Source organism: Phytophthora ramorum, assembly GCF_020800215.1.
Source record: "Phytophthora ramorum isolate Pr-102 chromosome Unknown Phyram_PR-102_s0011, whole genome shotgun sequence".
NCBI lineage: Eukaryota > Oomycota > Peronosporomycetes > Peronosporales > Peronosporaceae > Phytophthora > Phytophthora ramorum.
The window spans coordinates 1,691,593-1,716,684 of NW_027150657.1; the positions used below are offsets into that span (position 1 = coordinate 1,691,593).

The 25,092-nt window shown below is 55.6% G+C and overlaps 10 protein-coding genes across 10 annotated transcripts; 6 read left to right on the forward strand and 4 right to left on the reverse strand.

The window, feature by feature from the left end:
• Nucleotides 1–231: 231 nt before the first annotated feature.
• Nucleotides 232–1,791, forward strand: KRP23_11294 (putative diacylglycerol O-acyltransferase; the record flags this gene model as incomplete). The annotated part of the gene is made up of 1 exon (XM_067881828.1): nt 232–1,791. One exon carries the CDS (start codon nt 232–234, stop codon nt 1,789–1,791), a length of 1,560 nt encoding a protein of 519 aa, XP_067741106.1.
• A 309-nt stretch (nt 1,792–2,100) lies between these two features.
• On the forward strand, nt 2,101–3,362 carry KRP23_11295 (uncharacterized protein; the record flags this gene model as incomplete). Its single annotated transcript, XM_067881829.1, has 4 exons — nt 2,101–2,766; nt 2,848–2,907; nt 2,976–3,021; nt 3,094–3,362. 4 exons carry the CDS (start codon nt 2,101–2,103, stop codon nt 3,360–3,362), a joined length of 1,041 nt encoding a protein of 346 aa, XP_067741107.1.
• Nucleotides 3,363–3,430: 68 nt separating this feature from the next.
• On the reverse strand, nt 3,431–5,133 carry KRP23_11296 (GTP-binding protein 1; the record flags this gene model as incomplete). Its single annotated transcript, XM_067881830.1, has 3 exons — nt 3,431–4,320; nt 4,399–4,498; nt 4,573–5,133. 3 exons carry the CDS (start codon nt 5,131–5,133, stop codon nt 3,431–3,433), a joined length of 1,551 nt encoding a protein of 516 aa, XP_067741108.1.
• Nucleotides 5,134–6,397: 1,264 nt separating this feature from the next.
• Nucleotides 6,398–9,073, forward strand: KRP23_11297 (Double-strand break repair protein MRE11; the record flags this gene model as incomplete). The annotated part of the gene is made up of 1 exon (XM_067881832.1): nt 6,398–9,073. One exon carries the CDS (start codon nt 6,398–6,400, stop codon nt 9,071–9,073), a length of 2,676 nt encoding a protein of 891 aa, XP_067741109.1.
• A 244-nt stretch (nt 9,074–9,317) lies between these two features.
• KRP23_11298 (uncharacterized protein) lies at nt 9,318–11,148 on the reverse strand (the record flags this gene model as incomplete). The annotated part of the gene is made up of 3 exons (XM_067881833.1): nt 9,318–9,767; nt 9,836–10,687; nt 11,020–11,148. The coding sequence occupies 3 exons, from the start codon at nt 11,146–11,148 to the stop codon at nt 9,318–9,320; spliced, it is 1,431 nt and encodes a 476-aa protein (XP_067741110.1).
• Nucleotides 11,149–12,468: 1,320 nt separating this feature from the next.
• KRP23_11299 (uncharacterized protein) lies at nt 12,469–14,445 on the forward strand (the record flags this gene model as incomplete). Its single annotated transcript, XM_067881834.1, has 1 exon — nt 12,469–14,445. One exon carries the CDS (start codon nt 12,469–12,471, stop codon nt 14,443–14,445), a length of 1,977 nt encoding a protein of 658 aa, XP_067741111.1.
• A 1,501-nt stretch (nt 14,446–15,946) lies between these two features.
• KRP23_11300 (uncharacterized protein) lies at nt 15,947–16,375 on the forward strand (the record flags this gene model as incomplete). Its single annotated transcript, XM_067881835.1, has 1 exon — nt 15,947–16,375. The coding sequence occupies one exon, from the start codon at nt 15,947–15,949 to the stop codon at nt 16,373–16,375; it is 429 nt and encodes a 142-aa protein (XP_067741112.1).
• A 727-nt stretch (nt 16,376–17,102) lies between these two features.
• Nucleotides 17,103–20,495, reverse strand: KRP23_11301 (putative cation-transporting ATPase 13A4; the record flags this gene model as incomplete). The annotated part of the gene is made up of 2 exons (XM_067881836.1): nt 17,103–17,861; nt 18,135–20,495. 2 exons carry the CDS (start codon nt 20,493–20,495, stop codon nt 17,103–17,105), a joined length of 3,120 nt encoding a protein of 1,039 aa, XP_067741113.1.
• A 444-nt stretch (nt 20,496–20,939) lies between these two features.
• KRP23_11302 (uncharacterized protein) lies at nt 20,940–23,006 on the reverse strand (the record flags this gene model as incomplete). Its single annotated transcript, XM_067881837.1, has 1 exon — nt 20,940–23,006. One exon carries the CDS (start codon nt 23,004–23,006, stop codon nt 20,940–20,942), a length of 2,067 nt encoding a protein of 688 aa, XP_067741114.1.
• Nucleotides 23,007–23,640: 634 nt separating this feature from the next.
• KRP23_11303 (Vacuolar cation-transporting ATPase YPK9) lies at nt 23,641–24,838 on the forward strand (the record flags this gene model as incomplete). Its single annotated transcript, XM_067881838.1, has 2 exons — nt 23,641–24,720; nt 24,797–24,838. 2 exons carry the CDS (start codon nt 23,641–23,643, stop codon nt 24,836–24,838), a joined length of 1,122 nt encoding a protein of 373 aa, XP_067741115.1.
• Nucleotides 24,839–25,092: the final 254 nt, after the last annotated feature.

Genomic DNA, 25,092 nt, shown 5'->3' on the forward strand with positions numbered 1-25,092 from the left:
AACGCTGCTACTAGCCCATTTAGAAAGGGTATATGAAATTAAAGTTAAAAAGGATCCGTATCTGTATCTTCATAGTACCTATTATGAAAGGGTATCAAATCTAAATTACTGCAAAAATCTTTCTGCAGACGCACGCATCTGGCGGCCGCTTGGGGTCATCGCCGTTGACTTGGTGCGCCATTCCTGAAAAGACCATCGACCAAAGAAGCTCTGCAAGCGACCGATACGGCGATGGACATGGAGAACAGTCTACTGACCCGCATGGCGGCCAACGGACCCACGCTGAGCGACGCGCCTATGCTGCTGATGGCGCTGGTGCTCGTGCTGGCGCTCTCGGGCGTCGTGTCCACCGTGTCGCAGCAGCGCCAGAACGCGGGCGACGACGAAGACTCCTCCAAGCGCCGCAAGCTCACGCGCAAGCTCAGCAACATTGGGCTCTCGACGCTCGTGACGGAGGTGCCGTCGAACCTGTCCATCCCCGTGACTGTGCTGACCGTGGAGGGCCACATGACGAAGGACGAGTACGTGGAGCGGCTGCGCGCACGTCTGCTGCACGACGCCTTCTTCCTGCGCTGGCGAAGCGTCGTGCGCGGAGACTACCAGACTGGCGTGTACAAGTACGTGGAGCTGTCCGACTACGACGTGGCGCAGAACGTTGTGGAGCACACGGTCGAGGAGGGCGAGACCACCATGTCGTACGTCGAGTCGGCGCTGGTCAACTCGCCGCTGGACTTTGACAAGCCGCTCTGGGAGATGCACGTGATCCACGACCCCAAGGGCAACCCGGGCGTTACCAGCGTCGGCTGGAAGGTGCACCACTGTCTGGGCGACGGGGCGTCACTGGCCACGGCCATGGCCAAGCTCAGCGACCAGAGCGCCATGTTCGACGCCATGCTAGAGAAGCGCGCGCAGGCCCACAAGAAGAACCACAAGACCAAGAAGCCCAGCAAGCCCCTGGTCCAGACCTTGAAGGACATCCTGGTCTTCCTCTATGTCTGCATGTGGTCGCTGTACATCATATCCTACCACATGTTCGCGCTGGTGGCTCGACGCGAGCCAGCCACCGTGTTCAAGCGCCCCGGTGGCAAGCACAAACGTCTGTCCTACAACATGATCTACTCGGTCAAAACGACCAAGGCCGTGGGCAAGCACTTCCGTGCTACGGTGAACGACGTGATGCTGAACGTCGTGGCCGGTGCCATGCGCAAGACGATGCTGGCTGTCGGTGACTCGGTGGCGCCGACGCTCAAGGTGCGCTGCGCCATCCCCGTGGACATGCGCTCAAGCACGGAGGTCATCCGCCACACTAGCAACCGCTTCTCATCGCTCGTGGTCGACCTCCCGGTCGGCATTGAGGACTCCGCTGAGCGTCTGCACAAAGTCACGGCTGCTATGAACGAGGCCAAGAACTCGCTGGAGAAGTACTTCGTGTACTGGTCGAGCCACCTCATCTCGATGCTGCCGGCGCCGGTCATGCGATTCATTGTGCACTTCACTACGGGCCGTATCTCGGTCGCGATAAGCAACGTCCGTGCCAGTGTGGTGGAGATGAGTTTGTGCAAGAGCCAAGTCTCGGGATTCTACGGCTTTGTGCCCCCGCCGCCGTACGTGAACCTTGGTGTGGCCATCCTGTCGATGGGCGATAACCTTGGTCTGAACGTGCTTGTGGACCCGTGCGTCGGCGTTAACGCCAAGCAGTTCTTGGAGTTTGCGAAGGAAGAGTTCACTGCGCTCCAGGAATCTGCGACTGCTATGGAGGCCAACGCTGGAGAAGAGAAGAAGGCCAAGTAAGGTGCAAAAGCTGGATATTGTAAGAGCGTTGCTGCTTGTCACTGCAAATATTGGGACAGGTTCGAAGCTTTTGCTTCCGTTGCCTAGACAGGGAGGCACTTGCTCTAAATGAAACGTCAACTTGTTGTATGCTAGGGACGTGTATGCTTCGCGTCTTATTCACTGCTATTCCTGTTTGTTGCGCAGATAGTGTTGGGCCTAGGATCCGTTGACACGGTGTGGTTTCGAAGCAAGCTCTGCCTACCGTTGCCATTGTCAAATCGACAGCACCAGCAAGAAGCTCACAGGAATTGTTGCTCGATACGAAATATGGAGATCGCTCATGTCGCCGAGCTCCCAACGCAGCCTGCCGGCGTAGTGGGGCCTGCAGTCAACGATACGGAAGTGACGCCTATTGAGCATGGTAACAACAACCACGCAGTCTCGTACAACGCCGTTGAAAGTTTCAAGACACCCGAGCCTGAATTGGTGCTGCAAGCTCCAGTCGAAGAAAATCGCCCTGCCGATGTGGTTGTCGCTCCAAGCCACGACACTGAAGGAGATACGCATCCAGTAACATCTGACCGACCTTCGCCCCCGCATACTAGCCGCTCATCCGAAGCAGCGGAAGTGGTGACGCCTGCAGGCACCGTCGAGGCACCTCTGTGTGCGACTGATAGCTCACCAAGAGAAGCAGTCGAGAAGGAGGGTGCAGTTCCAGCAAACGAGGCTGCACAAGCAATACTTGTCCAGGAAAGCGAGCCACAGAAGACTGAGTACAACTGCAAGCAGAATGTTACCCAAAATGTCGAGCACAAAATTGAACAAGGCGGTGAATACAAGTTTGAGCAGCAAGATGTGACCACCCCTACTCCGTCGGCCCCAGCAGCAGGGGTATTTCAAGCAAACGTAGTGCCACCAACTACAACAGAAGCAGTGCCAATGGTCGATTCAGCACCTTCACCAGGGAAAGAGACCGAGAAAGAGAAGAAGCAAGTAAGTGCGCGTTGATCGAGATTCGAGTTGAAGGGCTAAGCTTGTGTACTTACGTATCCAATTGCTCTTCTTTGATGACAGAGCGATTCCTTTGCCAGCGAGGAAGTACTCAGCGAAGTACAGAAATTCCTTACTCTTCAGGTACCTGACACCTGCAAACCAGTTCACATCGTTACCCCTTGCTAATTTTTTCTCGATGGCTCGTTCAGATCGCCGAGAACCGTTGCAGTTCCCACGCCAAGGAGATTCACGAGCGTACGTCGAATCTTGCATTACTATTCACTCTTCGTGGAGCTACGCTTATCTGTATGCTATGGATATTTGCAGTCGTAGAGAAGCACTTGAGTGAAGTGCAGCAGAAGCGATATGTCGCTCCGTTGATAGACCGTATCGTGCAGCAGTTCACACAAGAAGCGACAGCAAAAGGCGAAGAGGTCTCCGTGGACGTGCAGTCGAATATCTGCCTTATCGAACAAATGTTCCTCACACTGGGGCGACGTTCACCGCTTCAAGACATGTACACCGCAGAAGAAGAGGAAATGCTGGACCTGCTTTTCCACAGCAACAGCAGCGACAATCTGCCGATTGATATATAATCGCATCTGCAAACATAATGAATTGGTTCACCCCCACATATGAATACTTCCCGCTCGTCGGTGCTTTCTTACAGTGCCTCACATTGCTCGGCGGGGACTATCCGAACGACCTTCCCGATTCCTTTCGCTTGCCCATCGCGGAAAACGAAACGCATTCCCTTCTTCAAAAACTCGGGTGCATGAATGAATCGGAAACGCACAAGTGCTCGGTCTCCTGTACGAATGGCCTCCTGGTTCGATTCGATCGAGATGATCTCCGCCGTTTGTCGAATCGTTCGGCAGTTGACCATTGGCTGGTACCCGACGGTGACGGTAGTCTGGTGGTGCAGGATCACTACGCGAGCCTCAAATACTCTTGAGACGTAGTCATTCACCTTGATTTCGGGGCTTAGCAAGATCATCCCCTTGCGGAAGGTTGCCCGACTCAGCACGAACTTCTTGTTAACCGAGCGTACAGATAGAGCTGCAGTTTGTCCTGGGACAAGCTCTTTCAGCGGCATGTACATCGACTCCATACTGCGCACGGTGACTTTGTGAAAACCGCCGTTGAAGTCGGGGCCGATCTGCAAAGCGTCATTGACCTTGAAGGTCCCCGTCACTAATGTCCCAGCCAGGATGAAGCCCACTCCCGGAACTTGGTACGTTTCGTCGATCGGCATCTCCACGACATCGCTGGCAAATATTGCATTCTGATTGGACTCACCAACAGCGGTAGGCGATCCCACGGTAATTCTTTCCTCTTTATTGATGGACTTGGTCGTAGCGAGTGTCGAGGCGGAAAGCCCCGCTTTGAACAACGCCGACGGAGACGTCTCGTACAGTATCCGGCGGAGGTTATCCAGGCCGTCCCCCGTGACATTCGAAATGGGCAAAATCGGCGTAATTCGGTTCGACGGTAAACCCTTCGCTGCCGTCGCGGCCTGCTCCGTCGTCTTCACCAGCATCGCCATCTTGCCGTCTAACAAACAGCAAATAGCACACATCAATTAGTATGGTATCCAGACACCATTCACCCGTGAATCTCAACAGCTCGTACAGCGTCGTAATGCCTGACGAACTGTCGCCAGCGTCTCCTTCGCCACATTCTTCGGGGCGATATCAATCTTCGTCAGCGCGACAACAATAGGGATCTCCAGCTGCATAACAAGCAACCGTCCATCATCAGCCCCTGCCTCTTCCTTACAGCTCAAGCATAACCACGACAACTCACCGCCACCGCAATGGCCAGGTGCTCCTTCGTCATCCTCTTGACGCCCATATTGGCACCCACGACCACGACCACCACGTCTGGCTGCATCCCTGTGAGTCCAAACACCGTCGTTTTGAGGTACTTTTCGTGGCCCGCCAGATCGATGAGCTGGATCCTCTTGTGCGCCACCTTGGCCAGCTCCGCCCAGGGGATCAACTTCCCCGAGCGCTTGGACAGAATCTGCTCCCCGCCGTCGTCGAAGCCGAGGTATGCCGTGGCTACGCTGCTGGTGCGGCCGGACTCGACCTCGTGCTTGTGGCGGAAAATGGCCTGGCGAGACGAACCGCGGCCGTCGTCCAGGTCCCCCTTGATGAGCGTGCCGATGAGACTGGACTTGCCGCTGTCCACGTTGCCCACAAAGGCCAAACGCAGTGTGCGCAGCGTCTCTCGACGCTCAGCTTCGGCCCCCTCAGTCTCCCTGTCCTCATCCTGGTTCGAGAGCTGCAGCGAGTCCTGGAGGTCCTTGGTAACCGCCTCCACATCGACGTCAATGTCGCTGTTCCTTCGCTCTTGCACTTCCATAGCGGATTCGATAATGGAACGGTGTGGAGAGAAGGAGGCTCAGGAGGGACGACGAGCTTCGCGTCTCTGATGGCGATGCGGCTTTTGGACTGACGAGATCCCGCGTCGCCCACCCGTCGAATCTGATAAAGAGAGTGATGGTCGGTGGGTTGAAGTTGCCTTTACTGCGAGAAAAAGCGTGTGGTCTGCACGTGTATTCACAGCTGTGGTGAACTAACCTTCACTCACGAGAGCTTGGCATTGCTGCGCCAATACCTACTAACGCACTCGGGCCAAGTATCGGTGCCGAACTGTATCGGCCTGCAATCGATTTGAGGCTCAAGTTGAGCAACGACGGATTTCTCGCCTGCACGAACGCCGCCGGCACATTCTCGTCCCACGAATTCACCATGTCGAGCACTGAGTAACGGTAGCCCTGTCCTCAGAACATCGCGATATCTCGCAGCAACTCAGGCGTCGGATGCAGCCTCGATCGAGAAGCTTCCACAACCATCACCTCAACGCCCTAGTACTGCAACTGCTGCACGGACTCGAGCGTGGTACGGTCTTAACAGGTGTCAATACTGCGATGGGTACATGACGGAGCTCGCCGACGCTGGTTTCTTGGAGCTGCTGACGGACGTCACCAACTACAGCACTTCATCCCGGTCATGCTCACAGAGTACACCTACGTGGATCCGAGCGTCCCGACGGTAGGAGGCTACGAGGCGCATCATACGTGGCGAACTGCAAAGGCGCTTGCCGTTCCTGGTCCACCACCGAAAAGGACCCCCCCCCCCCCCACACACACACACACCACACACACACACCCAAAGGCAATGCTTGCTGCCGCACAAAGTGAACACCACTTCGTTTCATGAATTACGTCGGGTAGAAGACGTGAGTGATGCAGCTGCGGAGAAAATTATCGCTGAGAGGAAGAAACGACCATTTTCAGACCAGGAAGACACAGTGAGCCGCCTGCTTTCGAACAAGAAGTGCAAGACCACAGACATTCTAGGTGCTATGCATTGCGATAGCGTGGGTGCTGATTCGAAGCTCGATCAGTCAGATTCTAGCGAATGTGCTATTGATCACTTTGTTCGAGTCCAAAAAGAGCTGTTTTTGAGCAGTTCTCGATAATGCTCTGTCCTTGCTTGCATTGTCGTAGTCATCGGGAGCCTTTCAACTTTTCAATTGTCCAACTTTTTGCAGTCCGCTTTTGTTATTTCGTACTTAGTGCGTTTTTCGCGCCGTTCAAGTCAAAAGTCCACATCCATCGCCGATGTCGCAGTCACAGTCGCAAGCCGAGGACGACGGCCCGCGGTCGGCCGACACGCTGCGCGTGCTGCTGTCCACGGACAACCACCTGGGCTACGCGGAGAAGGACCCAGTGCGAGGCAACGACTCGTTCCGCTCGTTCCGTGAGATCCTGCAGCTGGCGCAGCGCGAGCGCGTGGACTTCTTGCTGCTGGGCGGCGACCTGTTCCACGAGAACAAGCCGAGCCGCCGCACGCTGTACGAGACCATGCGCCTACTGCGTACGCACTGCATGGGTGACGGCGCCGTAAACTTCCAAGTGGTGAGCGACCAGAGCATCAATTTCCCTAACTTCGGCGCCGTGAACTTCGAGGACCCCAACTACAACGTGGAGCTGCCGATCTTCAGCATCCACGGGAACCACGACGACCCGGCGAGGGAAGGAGGAGGAGACGCCACGCAGTCGCTCGCGGCGTTGGACCTGCTCAGTGCTGCGAACCTCGTGAATTATTTCGGCAAGAGCGACAAGGTGGACGCTGTGGAAGTGTTTCCTATTCTGTTGACCAAGGGGTCCACACACGTGGCGATTTATGGACTGGGCAATATGAGAGACGAAAGGTTGAACAGGATGTTTGCACAGCAGAAGGTGGTGTTCAGAAGACCAGCGGAGCATGCTGAAGATTGGTTCAATATTTTCGTGGTGCACCAGAATCGGGACGACAAAGGACGGGGCTCCAAGAACTGCGTGCCTGAGAGTGTGATCCCGGATTTTATCGACTTGGTGGTCTGGGGACACGAGCACGAGTGTCAAATTGACGTGCAGGAGAGCGTGAAAGGAAATTTCTTTGTTACGCAGCCAGGTTCGTCGGTGGCGACGTCGTTGGTGGAAGGAGAGGCCAAGCCGAAGCATGTTGCGGTGCTAGAGATTAATGGCCAGAACTTTCGTACGACGAACTGCGAACTGCATACGGTGAGACTTTTTAAGATGGGCGAGATCATTCTGGGTGAAATCGAGGAACTGGAGCCAAACGACCCCGATGTAGCAGAGCGTATTGGCGAGTATCTGGAGGGCAGAGTGATCGAGTTACTACATGAAGCTGAGCTGGAACAAGAGGAAAGACAACGGGAGCGTGCAAGAGAGCGTGAACAAAGGCAACAGGAGAGCCCCTTTCCGCTGCCAGAAGTCGGAGACAGTGAAGAGGAGAAAGAATTGGTGCTTATCCGTCTGCGTGTGGAACACACCGGCTTTCCTGTGTTGGTGAACCAGCGCTTCGGTGCGAAGTTCGTGGGGAAGGTAGCCAACCCCAACGACATTTTACTTTTCTACCGCCGCAAGAAGGATCGTATAAATGCTTCCGACAAGAAGGCAAGCACGGAGCTGGAAAAATCGCTGTTGGGCCGTCCTGTTCGCCCGACACCACTCGCAGCTGTGACTATCGAGGATATCTTGAGCAAACAATTGTGCGTTCCTGAGCGGAAACTCGTGCTTCTACCGGAAGCGCAACTAGGTATCGCACTGGAGAAGTTCACCCTGAAAAATAACGCTTCAGCTATTCAAGAGTTCGTGGATAGCGTGCTCGATGAGACTCAACGGGAACTAAGTTCCAAGAGCGATGCCAAGTCTGCACAGGATATCCTTAGCGTGGTTGGAAAGAAAAAAGAATACACAGATGCGTTGCATGCACTGCAAAAAGAAGAGGGAGAAAACGTCGTTGGTGGAAACGCTCAGCTTGTTTCTCAATCGGGGAACAGTTTGTCTGCCGACGGATTTCAAGTCAGACAGACCACCCAAGACGAAAGTAATCCTGCAAAATCGCCAAACGGACGCTTCGGAACACCGAGAACAACCCGAGCGAAGAAAGCGACGCCAAAGAAAAGAACAACTAGGAAATCGGTCTTTTCAGACCTTGAAGACGAGAGTGATGAAAGTCCACGCAAAAAGAAGACACCAGTGAAAGCCATCCGAAAGGCCCCGACTCGTTCTGCAGCGAGGGGTAAGACGCGTACAGCGAGTAGCTCGTTACTTTCCGATGATGATGAAGACGACGACGTTGTTGCTGCAACAGCTGAGGATGATGGCGATGAAGACTACAAGATGGAAGACGACGGAGATGAAGAGGAAGATATGACTCCGCGACCAACCGTAAAATCGCGAGGTAGGGCTTCAGCAGGTTCGAGAAAAGCGGCAAAGCCACCAACCCGTAAGCGACTGCGGAAGAGCCTCGACAACATCGAGGAAGATGACGACGACGGCTTTGGACTCGCGGCTAGCAATACAAAAACGAGTCCCGCTCCTAGAAAGCGCTCAACTCCACGTGGCTCTCAAGCAAGTGGTGTTCTTGATTTGTGCACGGATTCCGAGTCTGAGCAGCAGGCACCTAAGAAGCGGGCCAAGCAGACAAAGCTACCGCTGCAACACAAGATCGATCACCTGTTCAAGAAGCAGCAACTAAAGGGAAACGAGGAGGATGACGTCGAAAGTGATCACGATTTCACGCGGCTTGCCCGACAGGCAGACGCTCCCGCCCAAGACACCGTTGGTCAGTCGCAATCTGAGTCGCAAGCCCGTAGAGGAGGCACAACACGCCGCAAGCTGCCGTTGTCGATGGTTTCTGTCTCTCAATCTCAGTCCCAAGAGCCAACCAAGCGTGGTGGCGCTGCCCTCGCTGCTCGAAAAGGCTGGGGTCGTTCACGTCGCTGAACGTTAGCAGAAAGTTTTAAGCGAGAGCAAACATGACAAGGAAAGTTGTGGCCGTTCCACAGCCATATATTTCACCTAGTTGGCCGTACTGTCGACAACTGCCTTGCATGTGTGGTGACTTGTGAAGTGCAAGTCTACCATCATGGCACTGTTGGTAGCTTCTTGGGTCTTGTCGACTAGGGCCTTTTCCGCTCGGTAGCTCTCTAATAGATGCCACCGCAGCCGAACGACGGGATCGTGTCACCTATTCCGTGCTCTCCAGCAGCTCTTGGGGCGGGGTTTTCGGCAAGCTCGAGTCGAGCTCCTCGTCCTTCGCAGGGTCCTGTCGCACCCACGTCTTGTTCTGAAAGCGCGGCCGCATCTGCGAAGCATAGTAAGGGTTGCGCGGCGCAAACGCTGGCACACTAGCGTTCAGGCCAGTGTTTTGAGGTGCACCGCCCGCTTCACCTCCCGCGTCCTCCGATTCAGGATTTCCCTCCGTGGCCTTAGCTTCTTCGGCCTTGGCGACGTTCGGATTCACCCACTTGCGGTTTTGGAAAGGTCGTGCTCCACGTGGACCATTTTGCATACCTCCTGCAGGCGGACGAGGGTAGCCTCGACCGCCGAACGGCATGCCCTGAGGTGGGAACCCCATCGCGTACGGGTTCATCGGTCCGTAGCCTGGCGGTGGGTAAAACATAGGTCCTCCATACGGCTGAACATTGCAAACAAATAGTTAGAATGAGCCGCCTCAACTTGCTACCATCAAAAAGAACAACATACCGGTGGAAAGCCGCCATACCCCATTGGGCCGCCCTGAAATCCCATCGGCGGGCCCATGTCTCGGCCGTAGCCCTGCTTGTCCTTGCGGTCACCCTGCTCGTCCGACGGCGGCAAGGGTGGCGCCACATCGCGCGAGTCGTTGCTTCTCCGCTTTCCATTGCGCCCACCATCCTCTATGTCATGGTCTCGATCTCGGTCATTTCTCCGGTTGCCACGTCCTCCGCTGCTGCGGCTCTCGTCTCCGCGGTCACGGTCACCGCGTCTCTTCTTCTGCGAGCCTAAGGTATCGCGAGCGTCCAGCTCGGCCTGGTCAACATTAACCGGGGGTCCAAGCCGCTGCGACAACCGTCCACCGGCATCCCGCTCACTTGCTCGCCGCTTGTTCCCACTCGATCGCGCCTCCTCGCGTTGGTGGCGTTCGTCCCTCGCAGAGGACGACGATGGAGACTTCTTCGCTGCCGGTTTCTTCTCCACAACGCCAAAACGCTGCGCCCGTCGCGCAATCACGTCGTCCAGGTCGGTCTTCGACGGGTTCAGCGACCGGATCGTGCCTCGGCTGCCACCGATCGACACCACCTTCTTCTTGGGGGGCTCCGACGACGAGGAAGCCAAGCCCTTCAAGCTGACGGTGCGCTTGGGCGGGGCGTTCTCCTCCTCCTGTTGCGGTACGGACGTCTCTTCAGCTTGAGGCTGCTCCGTCTCCTCTGAAGCTTCACTGACTTCGAGCGTGGGAAGCAATTGACTGAGCCACGCCACAAACTGCTCGGCCGACTCTTGGCCGATGAAGTCCACGAGGTCGTGGGCGATCTGCTCCATGTTCTTCTTGTTGCCCACCATGACGATCACGTATTCCTGTAGTCGGCGGCCGGGCGAAGCAATCACATACAAGTACAATACACAGCGGACGTCATGTCTCTACCCTCTTTTGTCTCTTGTGCAGGGTGGCGTCCCCTTCCGACTCCTAATTGGGGGTGGTTGCACCCTCTTTTAGCGTCCTTTCACTCTTCTTTTCTCCCCCATGCAAAGGCTACTCTTCCACACACGCAGAGGCTCTGCATGTGCCCCCCTGGGGCCCTCGCTAGAGGCCGCGTCGCTCGCTCGCTCCGGCGACGGAATTCTCTGCTCTAAAACGCACTAACAGGCACGAAAAGAGCGCCACCCACTCGTTTTTAAGGGCCACGTACCGCCATGACGTTGTCCACCTCTACGCCCAGCATCTCTGTGAGCTTCTCGCGCGTCTGGATCGTGATCTGCTGCTTCCACGCGTCCGTGAGCGCCAGCGGGAACACGTAGCTCTTGGGGTACGACGCCATCCTTTGCCGACTTTTCACTTGCGCTTGCTATTGCCCGACTGAACCAAAGCGAGATCAAATAAGAAGCGCGTACAGTGTCGGACAGAGTCGTCTCAATACCGTGAAAGACAGAATAGCAGAAATGTCAGTATAGAAAAGGATACAGAAGAGTGACATGAGAATGCCTCAAACTAAAATAAATGGAGAAAATGAGCTCGAGCCTTTACTTTCCCTTTGCGCTTCTTGCTGTAGCCAGGTTTCCTTGATTGTCGCCGCGGGTGCTACGCTGCCCATCGACCACGAATGGTAAGAAATTACATTACGGCGCTTCGTATCGGCCTCCGCCGCGAGATGCGATTCTGGCAAAACAGCCGAGATGACGGCCAGGACAACTCGAAAAGCTGCTCCACAAACATGCACTGCACGTCGCCGTCTCGCGTCCAGATCCACCGCGGCGACGGCGGCGGACAAGGTTTGTACCTGTTCGCCAGTGATGTTTCCTATTCAAGTGACGGCATAATTTGCTAAACGACATTGAAGTGGGCGTATCATGCACTTGTGCTTACGGTACTCTGGCGATGCCTTGTCCACGCCATCCAACTTCACCTTTGCCAGCAAGCAAAAAGCTGCAGCAATGCATGTACATGTAGAAGCACCGCGTGTTCACACTGGACGCCGCTGCACATTTTACTAGTGCGTGTATAACGTCAACCAAAGCCACCCGTCATTTGCAAGACTTTGGTCGTGCCACAGGAATAATACCAGTAATGTACACAGCAAACATCGGCATGAGCTACGGACATGATTGCCGCCGCCGCGGGGGCCACCTCAAAAATTAACATTCGTGTGTACCCACCCACCTACTAATTTGAGGACTCCGTACGTCTCGAGTGAGTGCAAACATCCTGCCACTCACCGACGTGAGGTAAAATCATGAACAGCTAAGGGAATATGGGGTCCATGATCGTAGAAGTCCTTTCCGATTGCCATGGAACACACTTTGAACACTTAGCTCACGAGTTACTGCGCCCATTTCACTGTCGCCGTCTCCAAATGCGGATCGCATCTGGAAGTCGCCGGAGAGTCAGATGCACTTTGGGCTTATCCTCGGATCGGTATTTGGCCGGGCTCTGCTCGTGTTGTTCGAGGAGCTCCAATATGGAGAAGCGGGCGGGTGTCTTGGTTTGAGTATGCGGCGGGCGTCAATCTTCCCACCCTGGCCCTGCCCTGGCCTCGTGCCGATGGAGCTCCAGCTCTTCATTGTCACTTTGGCCTTGCGAGTTGACGCCTCGAGCGTCTCCCACAGATAGCAGTACACTACAGTACCAGGTAGGGAGCGCCATGTCCGTCTCGGACGTCTGCAGCGTCGACGTGCAGGCGCTGTACCTGGAAGACCCGGGCAACAAGAAGGACATCGCGGGCTACGTCTTGTGCTCGGAAATGGGTAACACGTGCGTCAAGAACGGTTGCAGCTGCCGCAGCGCCGAGAGCGCCGTGGTGAACGGCTCGACCACGTACTTTGCCGTGTGCGTCGTGCTCAAGAACGGCGCCGACTGCGTCACCAGCGGGGACGACTACGTGACGTGCGCCACAGATTCTTCCAGCGGCTCCGCGGCTTCCAGCGAGCCCGAGGCGCAGAACGAGTCCAGCGTGGCGGCCATCAGCACGACCAACACAAAGGCGACGACGGAGAGCAAGTCGGTGGCGTCCACTTCGGCCAGTGGCAGCGGCAGCGTGGACATCGTCTCGGTCTCGAGCAATGCGGCGTCGGCCGCCACCATGAGCACGACCGTCATGATCGTCATCATAGTCGTCGCGGTCGTGTTCGTGGCGCTCGTGTCATGGGTCGTGCGCACCTATTGCATGGGGCGCTCGGCCAAGCAGAGCAAACTCTCGTCCAGACGCAACCGCAGCATTAACTTCGACGCCACGTCGCCGACCAACCTGACGGGCAGGACGTCCGCCACGCCCTCGTTCCCGGCGTTCGACCGACGCACGCGCGCCATGCAGTCGCCCACTGCGGGAGGACGTGGTCGAGGAGAGCCGCGTGGTGCAAACACACCGCGTGGCCGCGGCAACCCAGACATGCCGCGCGGAAGAAACACTCCGCGCGGACGAGACGCTGGGAACCGTGAACCGAACTCGGGTCGTGGGCGAAGAAACCCCGACTTGGACTTTGGACGCGTTCGTAGCGAGCGGGAGCCGGCGTCTGGACGAGGCCGCAGAAAACCCGAGGTTGAGCTTGGACGCATCCGTAGCGACCGGGAACCAACTTCAGGACGTGGGCGTAAGAATCCCGACTTGGAGTTTGGCGCGCATGGTCGTGGAGACCGAGAACCGACATCCGGACGAGGCCGAAGAAACCCCGACATGCCTAACGGAGCCCACGCTGGAATGCAGCGTGAGCCAAATTCCGGACGCGGTCGCAGAAACCCCGACATGCCGAGGGGCAAGTACCAGGTTGAACCACCGATGCGTCCCGACAGGACCCCACCTCGTGACCAACGGGTGAAGCAACATGTTACCCCGAGACTACCCGCAGCCAGGCCTGCGCCTGAGCCGCCAGGCGGTACTGTGTTTACTGGTCGTAACACGTATGAGAGAGTCGCTCAGTTTGCTCAGCTAGCAGCGTTCGAGGCTCCCCCTCCTCCTCCTCCTAGACCTCAGAGACCTATTCAACCGGTGAAAGTGGCCGACGCAATTCCAAAGCATGCGAGAGGCCCAGCGCCCAATGCTAAACCAGCGCGCCCGGCGCCTCCAAAGCGTCCAGGATTTTACATCCCTGAGGACCCGGCGGCCCTGGACTACGCTTCGATGTCTCCGAAGACATCAAGGTCGTTGGCACCATCGGTGGCGTCGTCGGCAACAACGATAGTAGCACAAGGACGCAACCGACCGACTCCGCTTCAGCAGGGACGGCGGCAGCAGTATTCAGCTCCAGCTCCTCCTCGTTTCCAGTCGAACAGCCTCGACGACTCGGGGTTTGAAAGCAAATTTGAGAGCAAATTCGAGGCTTCAGGCAATTACGACGACTCTTTTGTGAGTGAAGTGAGCTCCATGGCGTGGTCCGGAGCTTCCGGGCTGAGCGATGAAAGCTACTACCAGGCAGCGCCGAGCAACACAGCTCGCATCCCTGTGATTGACGCGCCTAATGACGACGACGAGGGCAGTGAAGCGGACAATTACTCGGACTGGGGACATTCGACACAGGCATCCGAGGCGTTCCGGAGCACGGCTGCGTCCGACGCGTCGTTCTTCTCCGTGAACTCGGACTTCACAGACACACAAACCACCGCCTTCAAGGAGCGGGAGTTCTAGACTCGTCATTGCCGCCAGCCGCGGGCAAGTAGTTCAATGGTCTATTGTAACAGTTGGGGTGACAGGAAATAAAACTAATGTGCGTTGTCATCCATCGGTGCGTCTGCTTCCAGAACATTGGCCACCACAGTGGTAGACCCCAACGATTCTCGGCGCAGTGTTCTAGGCTAGAGAGGAGACCTTTCAGCGTGACACCCAAGTTACACACCGTGCACAGGATGTAGCCTGGAAAGAGGCTTTTACCATCTTGACGCCGTCGCCTAATTGAGCGTTCGCCACGAAGCAGCAAAGACGAGTTCTCCCTTCAACGTTTGTATCATCGGAAGTGTGGCGACGTGGTGCTCTCTACGCACGGGACGCCAAAATCTTGCCTCGACTCGTGGATGTTCAGAAGGAGTCAGGAGCTCAAGAAATGCGTCGATTGATAATACATTCGACGAGAAAACCTAGGGAAGACTGGCCCGAAAACATTAGCAAATTCGATATGTGGGTCTAGCGCAGCTGGGGTGGGTCCGACAACAGCCTCGAGCCGTACGCTTCGTTGATTCCATTTCGATCGTTTTCGAGATTCTGTGGAGCAGGAGCGCCTGCAATGGTCAGGCGAGCGAAAGGCTCCTCTTCCAGAGCAAATTTCTACGTTTGGGCTCCTCCGTGTATGTGCCAGTTTCGTATTTCCTTATTCGTGCCCGAAGCAAGACTTGGTGCTCTTGCTAGGATGGTATCTACCAGCTCCAGCTCCACTTCCGGTAGCGCCGGGAGCTCAAACGTCAATGGTCTGGAGACACACCAACCGCTAACAGGGTCAGATCCAACAGGGGCTGTCAGTGATAGCAACTCCAATGATTCTGTTGCTCTGAGCACGCCTTTGATAGTCGGGATCATTGCCGCCTCCGTGATCGTGGTTGCGGTCGTTCTTTTCGTGCTCCGATCCCGACGACGCAGATATAAACCAAAGCCGTTCTCACCGAGCAACATCTCGGCATTCCGCGGGGTGACATCGACAACGGCGTCGGGGCACGCTTCAAATGCATTCGAGTCCAGCACAGCTTCGACGACCAGGACATCACCTCGGCCGTCGCTACTCCAGACGTTCACGTTACCGCAGTGGCCGACAAAAGAGACGGCGGGGGATGAAATCGTTATTGACATTCGTGACGGTCGGGGCAATGGATTGCCTCCCGAACGCACTGCGCGCGCTTCAGGCACAACCAGTCGGCGGTCCGTGTTTTCGGCGTCTCTCATGCGAGGTGGATTGCGCTCTTCGATACCAGGTCTCGCAGCTTTCAGAGTATCGCGCGCAGGTCGAAACGGTGGAGTGAGTACTGGGGGCATAACCGATTCGACTGTCTCCATTGCAACCTCCGTCCAAACGAACGGTACTAATGAGCTTCCTCCAGTTGATCAGAGAGACACTGAAGCTGATGCATGGAGAGATCTCTCGGAAACATGCTGGTCCATTGGACCTGGAAGCGACAGCGAGACGGAAAGCGAGCACTTCATCATGCCTGCTGGCTCACTCGCTCCTGCTGGGGCGCTCGTGTTGAACCGGAATCGCTTGTCAACACTTTCAGATGACATTGGCGACATCGAAGAGGAGAGTATGCAACAGGAGAGTAACGTCAACTCCCTGGACGATTCCTCTCGTCGACGAGTTATGAGCTCTCTCGACGAATTATCACCTCGAAGAGAACGAGGTATCAGCGAGTTCGATGACTCGTCTCCACGACGAGTACGCGGACTCAGCGCGCTCGAAAACCGAAGGGAAGCCAATTCAGGCGCCCACATCGACACGAACAAGTCTGGAGATTCGTACTTCTCTGTGGACTCGGAATACTACGGCGAAACGATCAGGGACTGCAGCCCCGTCCTCTTTAGGGGAAGTGAATGTGACTATGACAGTGATGACAGCGTGCGGGAGGAAGAATTCTAGCACCACAATGTCGATACCAAATATCAAACTTCATGTGAAGGAATTAAAATTGATACTGAATGTCCGAAACGCAAACCAAAATACGAGCACTCATCGAAAGCAAGAGCACTCGCGATCTGCTTCGAAAACAGAATGCTGCTAAAGATCTCACTTTTGCCTGTTGAGAAACCCGTGCTGATGACTATGCCCTTGCATCGAGCCGTGCTTCCCTGTGTGTACTCGAGTGATAGTGATAGTCGACACAACATGCAAGCACGACGCTATGTGCTTCCCTCGCACCGATACCGCTGTGACTTTTTTTTTCTCTCTGCTCCGTCAGCGGGTTTCTTGCTGACAGGAACGGCTTCACCTGTCAGGGACTCCTCGTCGCCAACTTCTCGAATTGTGGCGGCGTATCGTCGGAACTCGCCCCGCTCGTACACATACTGAAAACGTGAGGATGACAGACGGATACAGTGATCAGCGTGCCGCAACACACGATCGACACGAAATAGTAGAGCGCTAGGCGCATCTGGGAGAATGCGAAGAGCAACGCCTCATTGCGAGCGTACAATGCTGACCTGCCATGGGAACTAGAAGAATGAAGGCGACCAGCGGTCAACGGGAAGAAGATACTGCGCCGCTTCAGCGTGTAGACAGCAGCCTCATTTGGCATAAGAGCTTCATCAAGACACGTGAAGCACTTTACTATTCACTTGTACACTGCTGTTGTGTCACCCTCACAAGCTCAGGTGGTAGTTGACTGTTTTTCGCTATTCCGTGTGTTGGTCTTTTCGGCGATGCGTTTCTTCCACCATCGAGGCAGAGTTCGTGTGGCGACCATCTCCCACCCGATGGCTATGACGAGCTCAGCAACGAAGAGGCCGAACAAGCTCCAGCGGAAGGAAGAAGGCATGGGCATCACCTGGAACTCGTCTTCCAACGCGCCCGAGTTGTCGAGCAAAAACCACAAGTTGAGACCGACCTCAGCCGTGATGAACACCGTGTAGATGCGGTTGGTCCAGAAGGGCAAACGGAACGGGTCCTTGATGTTGAACGCGATGGCCACAACCAGGTAGCTCAGGTGAGCAAACAGCCATGTGACGGTGTCCTCGTAGCCGAATTCGAGGTCGTCCGGGTCGTCGACTCCGTAGTCCACGAAGATGGCGCAGTTCTCAGACACGGACGTGTCATTTTCGTTCACGAAAGCCAAAGCGTCCGCGATCGGGCAGTACCAACTATCTTGGTGGGCCATCAATGCAATAGCTGCCGCGTAGAATGCGCAGTAAATGGCGATTTGGCCGAGAATTGACGCCACGATCGGAAGCGAGAAGAGCGTCTTCGGTGGTTTCTCAAGTGAAAGCTTCGAAGAGGGCCCAGTATACAGCATGCACATTGCAAGCACCAACACAACAGCCAAGTCGTCCCAGAGATATTGGTTGTCAGTCAGCTGGACATCCACATCAGCCCATGTCCCGACCTGCGCCAGTACACTCGCCATACCCAGCTGGATGATCGGATACAGCACCATGTACTTGAAACCAAGGAACGACGTCGTCAAAGCGCACCGACCCTCCCGAATCAACACCGGCACGTCCAAAATCGCCTTCGCCTTGCTTGTGAATGGCGCAACAATTGACGCCTCTGCACTCGACAACGCAAGACCGACGTGCGCAGCCTTCAATGCGCCGCAGTCGTTTGTGCCGTCACCACACATGCCCACTACCAGACCCAGCGAAATGAGCTGCTCCACAATCCACGCCTTCTGCTGTGGGCGTACGCGTGCGAACACGAGAGTCTGCTGAATAATACGGCGTACGGTATCATGGCCACACTCGCGCTGCAGCTTGTCCAAAGCAGCCCCAGTGATAGCTACATCGTACTCCGCCAGCACCTCCTCCATGTTGCTCGAGTTGAAGCTCGTCCACTGCACCAAGTCGGACAACTTCACGTCGTCTACCGACACGAAGACGGTACTGTCTGAGTGTTCGTCCACGTCTACTACAGCCACCTTGCTCTTCATCTTCATTTCCAGCTCTCGACACACGTGCACCGCAGTCAGTGCGTTGTCACCGGTGATCACGCGAATGTCGATGTCCGCGGCGTACAACTCGTCGAGCATGCCTTTGGTCTCGGGCTTGAGCTCGTTCTTGAACAGCGCGAGACCCTCGAACTCCACGGCGCTCTCGACTTCTTCGCGGTTGTTCATGTCGGCATGAGTCTTCGAATTCAATTCTTTCACGCCGAAGCCGATGCAATAATACCCGTCAGCCGAGTACGATAGCGTCTTGTGTTTGAGGTCGGGAGGTGTGTTGGTACAGATAGCGCTGACTGCCTCTGGGGAGCCTTTGACGAATACGAATCTGTTGCCTGTAGCGATTTCCTCGACGACGACGCTGGATCGCTGGCATGCGGCATCGAAAGGGAATCGTTTGAGGATGCCATATTTCGCAGCCTCGCTCTCGGATGCAGTCACAACGGCGATGTAGTTTCCTTCGCTTCTGTCGTGAAGGTATTTCAACGAGAACTTGGAAGCGTCGAACATGGCCATGTCAAGCGAGTACCCTTGCAACTTTCCTTCGAGCTCAGAAAGCCCGTGGCACGTGGCCATTGCCAACTTGAATCGTGAAGGAATATCTAGCGTTTGGGCGGAGACTGAGACCGATGCATCCACACCGACAAAGCTGAGGTGCTCTTGAGTGAGAGTACCCGTCTTGTCGAAGCAGAAGCACGATAGCTGGCCACATGAGTTTACGCGCTGGGAGTCTATGCAGAAAATGCCGCCCTCTCGAAGGCGCTTCATGGCAAAACCGATGCCCGAAGAGAGCACAAGAGGTAGTGCTGGAGGCACAGCCACCGTGATGAGGTCGAGTGAATTAACCAAAGTCGTCCCGAAAGGTGTACCGACCGTCGAGCCTTCAGCAACGCGCTTGATGAATGCCGCAATGGCGACTATCCACAGCACTCCCAGATACCGATAACTGTCCCGCTCGAACTCGAAAACGATCGGCTTCGGGAAGAGGATACTGCGGAAAAGCTCACCCTTTCCAGTTGAAAAGCCTGTACTCAGTACCACACCCTTGCACCCGGCACCACTGCCACGCACTGTAGTGATCGTGGAACCTGCATGCAGGAACGACGCCTTGTACTCCGATCGAGCAGAGACCTCCGTCACTTGTCCTGAACCGATGGCCGGCTCCTTGTTTACCGGAAGCGCTTCCCCCGTTAGAGAAGCTTCGTCAGCCGTACAAGTTCCAGAGAGCAGAAGAACATCCGCGCACATTGGTCCTTCCGTCACCTCGAGGAGGTCTCCAGGCACCAACTCCGTTTCATGGATCCGAGTGGCTTTAGAGGAGCGCACGGCGTCAACGAGGCGATCACTGAGTACCAAACTACGCAAGCGGTTGCTGTTCGAAACTTCTGCGTAGATTTCGTACGCCATGGAGGTCGCAGAGAGCACTAGGATCACGATGGCGTAGATCGTGTACTCCTCCCAGAACCAGACGCCGGCACTGAAGAGCTGGAAGAGGTAGAACGGATGCACCAATTTGACAAAGATCAGCATGAGCACGTGCGGCTTGTCAATGAGCACACGGTTGGGCCCATACAGCTCACTCTTTGAAGCCACTGCTTGGTCGTCCAGACCGTCGTTAATACGCGCTTGGAGGTGCTCGAGGTCCTCGCGGATTGTCGACAGGTAGCGCTCGAACTCGCCACGTTCGGGGTTGTACACGTATCGGTGCTTCTTGAACTCGAACCAGAGCCACGGCACCTTAGCGTTGGCTTGGGGGCGGTGCACGGGACACTCGACCCACTGCGCACGGATGCCTTGGCCGTGCACTAGGATGAGCATGTAGTCGGCCTCTCCCAGTGACGAGTACGGAATACGCTTGCGCGCGATGCGAGTGAAGACTTGAGGGAACCAGATCGACACGATGACCAGGAGGCTGCAGGAGCACACGGCCAAGACGCAGTAGAGCGTCAGACGCAGGTAGGAAAAGGCGAACGGCAGTAATCGCACGGGTTCGTTAGGCGCAAGAACCAACTGCGCGCGCTGGTCTGCGGACTCGTCGATGGGCACCACCAAGTGCTCCTGTAGACTCTTCATCCTCGCGGCAGGCGACGGCGTACGAGCGGCCATGACGGCAGCTTATGTAGCGCACAGCAAGTTAGGAACTGATTGACATCACCCGAGAGGAGAGATGGCAGCGGGAAGGAGCTGTACCGCCGGTCCTCATCCTCCTTTGCCAGCACTGATGTGGTCGTCCGAAGAGGTTTTCGCCGCATGCTTTGAAGCACCGCATCAGTTGGGATCGCGACGAGGTCCAGGCGCGAATCGGAGCGTCTCGACAGAGGTGACGCCTTGCAGGTGGCGAGTTGTTGACGAAGCTTGAGGACACATCAACCGTTTCGCTAGCTGAGACCTGCTGCTCATCCTTGGTGTCTGTCTGACTTGTCTGACTTGACAAGTTGTCATGGACAACTTCAACGTGCATTTTAGGGACTCACCCCTACCTACTACCTAGTATGATACTAAAGAGGACATTGACACTATAAACTACAGGCTTCCTAATGTTGACGGTGTTCACGCCTCCGACGAGGCGGAGCCCACGTCGAACGACATGGCGACACGACTCGAGTTGGTGTTCAGCATGGCGTCCTCCGAGTCGCGCAGGTGCTCGCTGGCCCCCGTGTCACGGTTGTCGTACTGCGAGCTGTTAAGACTGGAGAGGCTCGAGTCGAAGCTTACGGTCGCGCTGGAGATACCATCGTAAGTCGCTTCGTCCGCGTCTTGAGGGTCCTCCGACAGAGCCGATGCATCCGAGTCTCGCACAGACTCACTGTCCGTCACAGAAGCCACCCGGAAGGAATCGGTGACGCTTTCCTCCGACTCGTAAACACCGTCATCCTCTGGGGCGACGTACTCGGAGCTCATGTTGGACGAGAAGCTCATTTGGGTGTTGTTGGTGTCGAAGATCCGATCGGGCCCAGATACAGCCGAGTCCGACATGGAGGGGCCGCACGAGACATTAAACTGCCGTTGAGACTCACAAGTAGCTGCGACTGTGTCGTCCTGCACGGTGGACATGTTCCTGCCCGAATACGATCGGTACTGATGTGACGCGTAGGCCGAGGGAGTGTGGAAGTCATCGTCCGGGCCGATCACAACGATGGAGGCCAGTGGCGTGTGGTCTCTTGAGCTGGACAAGCCGTTGCTGTAGTATCGGCTGCTGCACTTGCCGTGTTGATACTTTCCGTCGAGACGATGGGTCATCGGCGTCGCCAAGGAGGAATCGTCGTCCGTGAAGTCGTCGGCGGGGGTTCCGAGTTCGTTCTTCTTCCTGGCTCGATCCTTGCGCACCGCCACAAAAACGGCGATGGCAGCGACGGCAGCGATACCGCACAAGGTGGAGACCACAACGGTCAACTGCTTGCCGGACCAGCTCGACTTGCTTGACGTGCCATTGTTGGTGTCAAGCTGGTTCGCTGAATTGTCCGACGGCCGAATGATGTGTTGATCCGTCGTAGGGTCTGCGTTGGACTGGGAGGGCTCCACCGTGTCGGTGACCACGTTGTCTTCGTTCTCTGCCTGGGATCCAGAACCTGGTGCCATGGTCGCCACAGTGTCCAGTTTGGCGCTGGAGCTCGATGCGGAACCAACACTGCCGTTGGTATCGCCGGTGGTGTCCATGCTTGCATCTGTGCTGGATGAAATGGAGTCGACGGTGGTGTCGATACGCGTACTTGCATCTGTGCTGGACGAAATGGAGTCGACGATGGTGTCGATACTTGCACTTGCGTCTGTACTGGATGAAATGGAGTCGACGGTGGGTGTAGATCTGGGAGTTGGAGAGATAATGCCCTCAGCACTGTTATCACTGCCATCGGGGACGCTGGTGCTTGAGCTGGCGTTAGATCCTGAAGTGGAGTCGCCAGCGGGGTCAACACGGCCGCCGATGTCATTGCTTGCACTTGCATCTGTGCTGGACGAAATCGAGTCGACGGTGGTGTCGATACTTTTACTTGCGTCTGTACTGGAGGAAATGGAGTCGACAGTGGTGCCGCTGCTTGCACTTGCATCTGTACTGGACGAAATCGAGTGGACAGCGGGTGTAGAGCTGGAAGTTGGAGCGATAATAACCTCAGAACTGCCATCGCTGCCATTGGTGGCGCTGGTGTCGGAGCTGGCGTTCGGTTCTGAAGTGTAGTCGCCAACGTTGATTCTTAAGCCTTCGCAGGAGCTGGAGCCATCGTCTTCTACATGCAAACCACCAGCAGCCACGCCAACACTGCTGCCACTACTGCTTCCGCAGTATTCTTGACTGGAAGCCGCGCACGCCGTAGCATCTCCGGATCCGACACACACGACCCACGCTACCGCCACACTCGCGACCGAAGCAACCTTCTTCTCTCGACACGAGCAAACCTCGCAAAGCGCAGCGTCGCTTCCAGTTGTGTTGGCACAGTCCACGTAGCCCAATGGGAGCAAATCTTGCGGGCCCGAGGCGTTGACGACGTAGAGGTTCTCCGAAGCGTAGTCGCACGCACTCAACGTCGTGTCAGTTGACAATGCCGCGTCGCATCGGACAGTGAGAAGTTGCACCAAGACCGCAACGAAGAAGCACCAACGCTGCATTCGAGCGATCTCCATTGTGTGTTAATGCGGCTGGGTGAATAGCGAAGTGCTCAAGTCCTCGACAAGCCCCAGCGATACCAGCGACTTGCCAGCTGGGCCTTCGCACCCTCACCTCGTGGGCAATTCTCACTAGTGTCAAGACGGCAAGTACGTTTCACCAGCTGGAGACTTGCGTCTGCGGCTAGCTGTGTGCATGCCCAGATGGCTCATGCGACTGCGTGCCTGTCGCCGTTCCCACTCGAGAAAGCGAAACTTGGTGTTAAGTGGCCGTGATCGCTTTGACCGCAGCGTGTGTTCTTGGTTGGGGCGAATGTAGTGTTCCTCCGTCCAGAAATGTCCATGCTAGGGCGAGTACTGCTGGACGTAGCACAACGACTCAAGCGGATTTTTCATCTATTTTCTGACCATCGGACAAAGGAATTGGTCTGAGAAAGAGTACTAGCGAATACAGTTTCGTTTCTTTCAGCGCCAAGAACACAGCAAGTCGACTTGCTTCATGTGACTTTGCGTCGACCCGGCCTCTGGACGACGGTTTGGCTTCAGCAATGCTGGACCAGGTATCTTGCGGTCGTCATGCACCTTCGCGTCAAGTATTTTGGGTGTTGCCAATATCGTCGAGGTATGAGCAATATCCTGCTATTCAAAGCTCATGAGCCGTGCAGCATCTCTGCGGCCTAACGACTTGAGGCAGTGCAACCGCTCTCAAGAAGAGATCAAAGTCTTGGACGGTCTCACTTCAGAAATCGCCGCCATTCACAGCAACACCTCCACTGCAGTTGGCCACCTTGAAGGTGCCATGCAACCCCTGCAGGAGCATTTGCATATTCCTGTGAAGAACCTAGCAGCTCAACATGCGCAGTTGGTTCACGCTCCAAACGAGCCGTTGCGGATGATTCCCTTCAAATTCTCGTACCTGCACCTTTTCCTCTTTGCAGTTCTGGTGGCAGCGACCGGTGGCATTTTGCTCGTCCTATCGGTCTGGTACCCCCAGATATTCACGTACTTGGCTCGCTCGCAGCTCCCGCTATCGTCGCCGGAAGATGCCGACTACATGCTCGTACTAGTGTATGGCAAAGGTCTGCACGCTCAATGGGTTGAATGTCCTGTTCATCGACAGTCTGGCAGCACTACAAACGAAACCACTAAGTCAACGTGGGTCTGGTTCGAGTATAAGAAGCACCGGTACGTCTACAGTCTCGAAGACGGCGGATTTAAGCGATACCTAGCTACAATTAATGAGGATCTGGCTGTGATTTACGCGCGTCTCGACAATGGTCTCAAAACTGTGGAAGTAGACCTAAGGCTTGAACGGTTTGGGGAGAACCGTGTCCTCATTGATAAGCCTCGAATCCCGAAGCTTCTCTGCCAGAAGCTCATTGCCCCCTTCTACATCTTTCAAGTGATCAGCGCTATCATTTGGTTCATCGAGGAATACACGATCTACGCGATTATCATCATCTTGCTCTCTGCGGCCTCCATTTTCAACGAAATTTACTGCGAAGTTTCGAACAGCAACCGCCTGCGTAGACTCGTTCGAAGCGACTGCAGCATTGACGTTGTTCGAGCTGGTACGACGACGCAAGTGCACGAGTCCGAAATTGTCCCGGGCGACATCGTGATCGTGCAAGAGGGTCCAGTGTGCGCCGACATCCTTATACTTTCAGGTTTGTGCGTGGCTGATGAGGCTTCTCTCACTGGTGAGGCTCTACCTGTCAATAAGGAACCGGCGGTGGGAGCGGGTCAAGTGACTGAGGTGTTGGCAAAAGCCCAGTACAAACCATCGTGTTTACACGCTGGATCTACAGTCACACGTGTTCGTGAAGGAAGCGGTTTGTGTCGGGGAGTAGTGCTCAGTACCGGGTTTTCCACCGGTCGAGGCGAGCTTTTCCGCAGCATTCTCTTCCCCAAGCCAATTTCATTCGAGTTTGAGCGTGACAGCTACCGCTATCTTGTCGTACTTTGGTCTATTGCAATTGCCGCGTTTATCAAACGTTTAGTCGATGGAGCTGATACCAGCACACCATTCTTCGACACTGTGCTCCATTCACTGGATCTGATCACGATAGCTGTGCCCCCCGCTTTACCACTTGTGCTGTCGTCT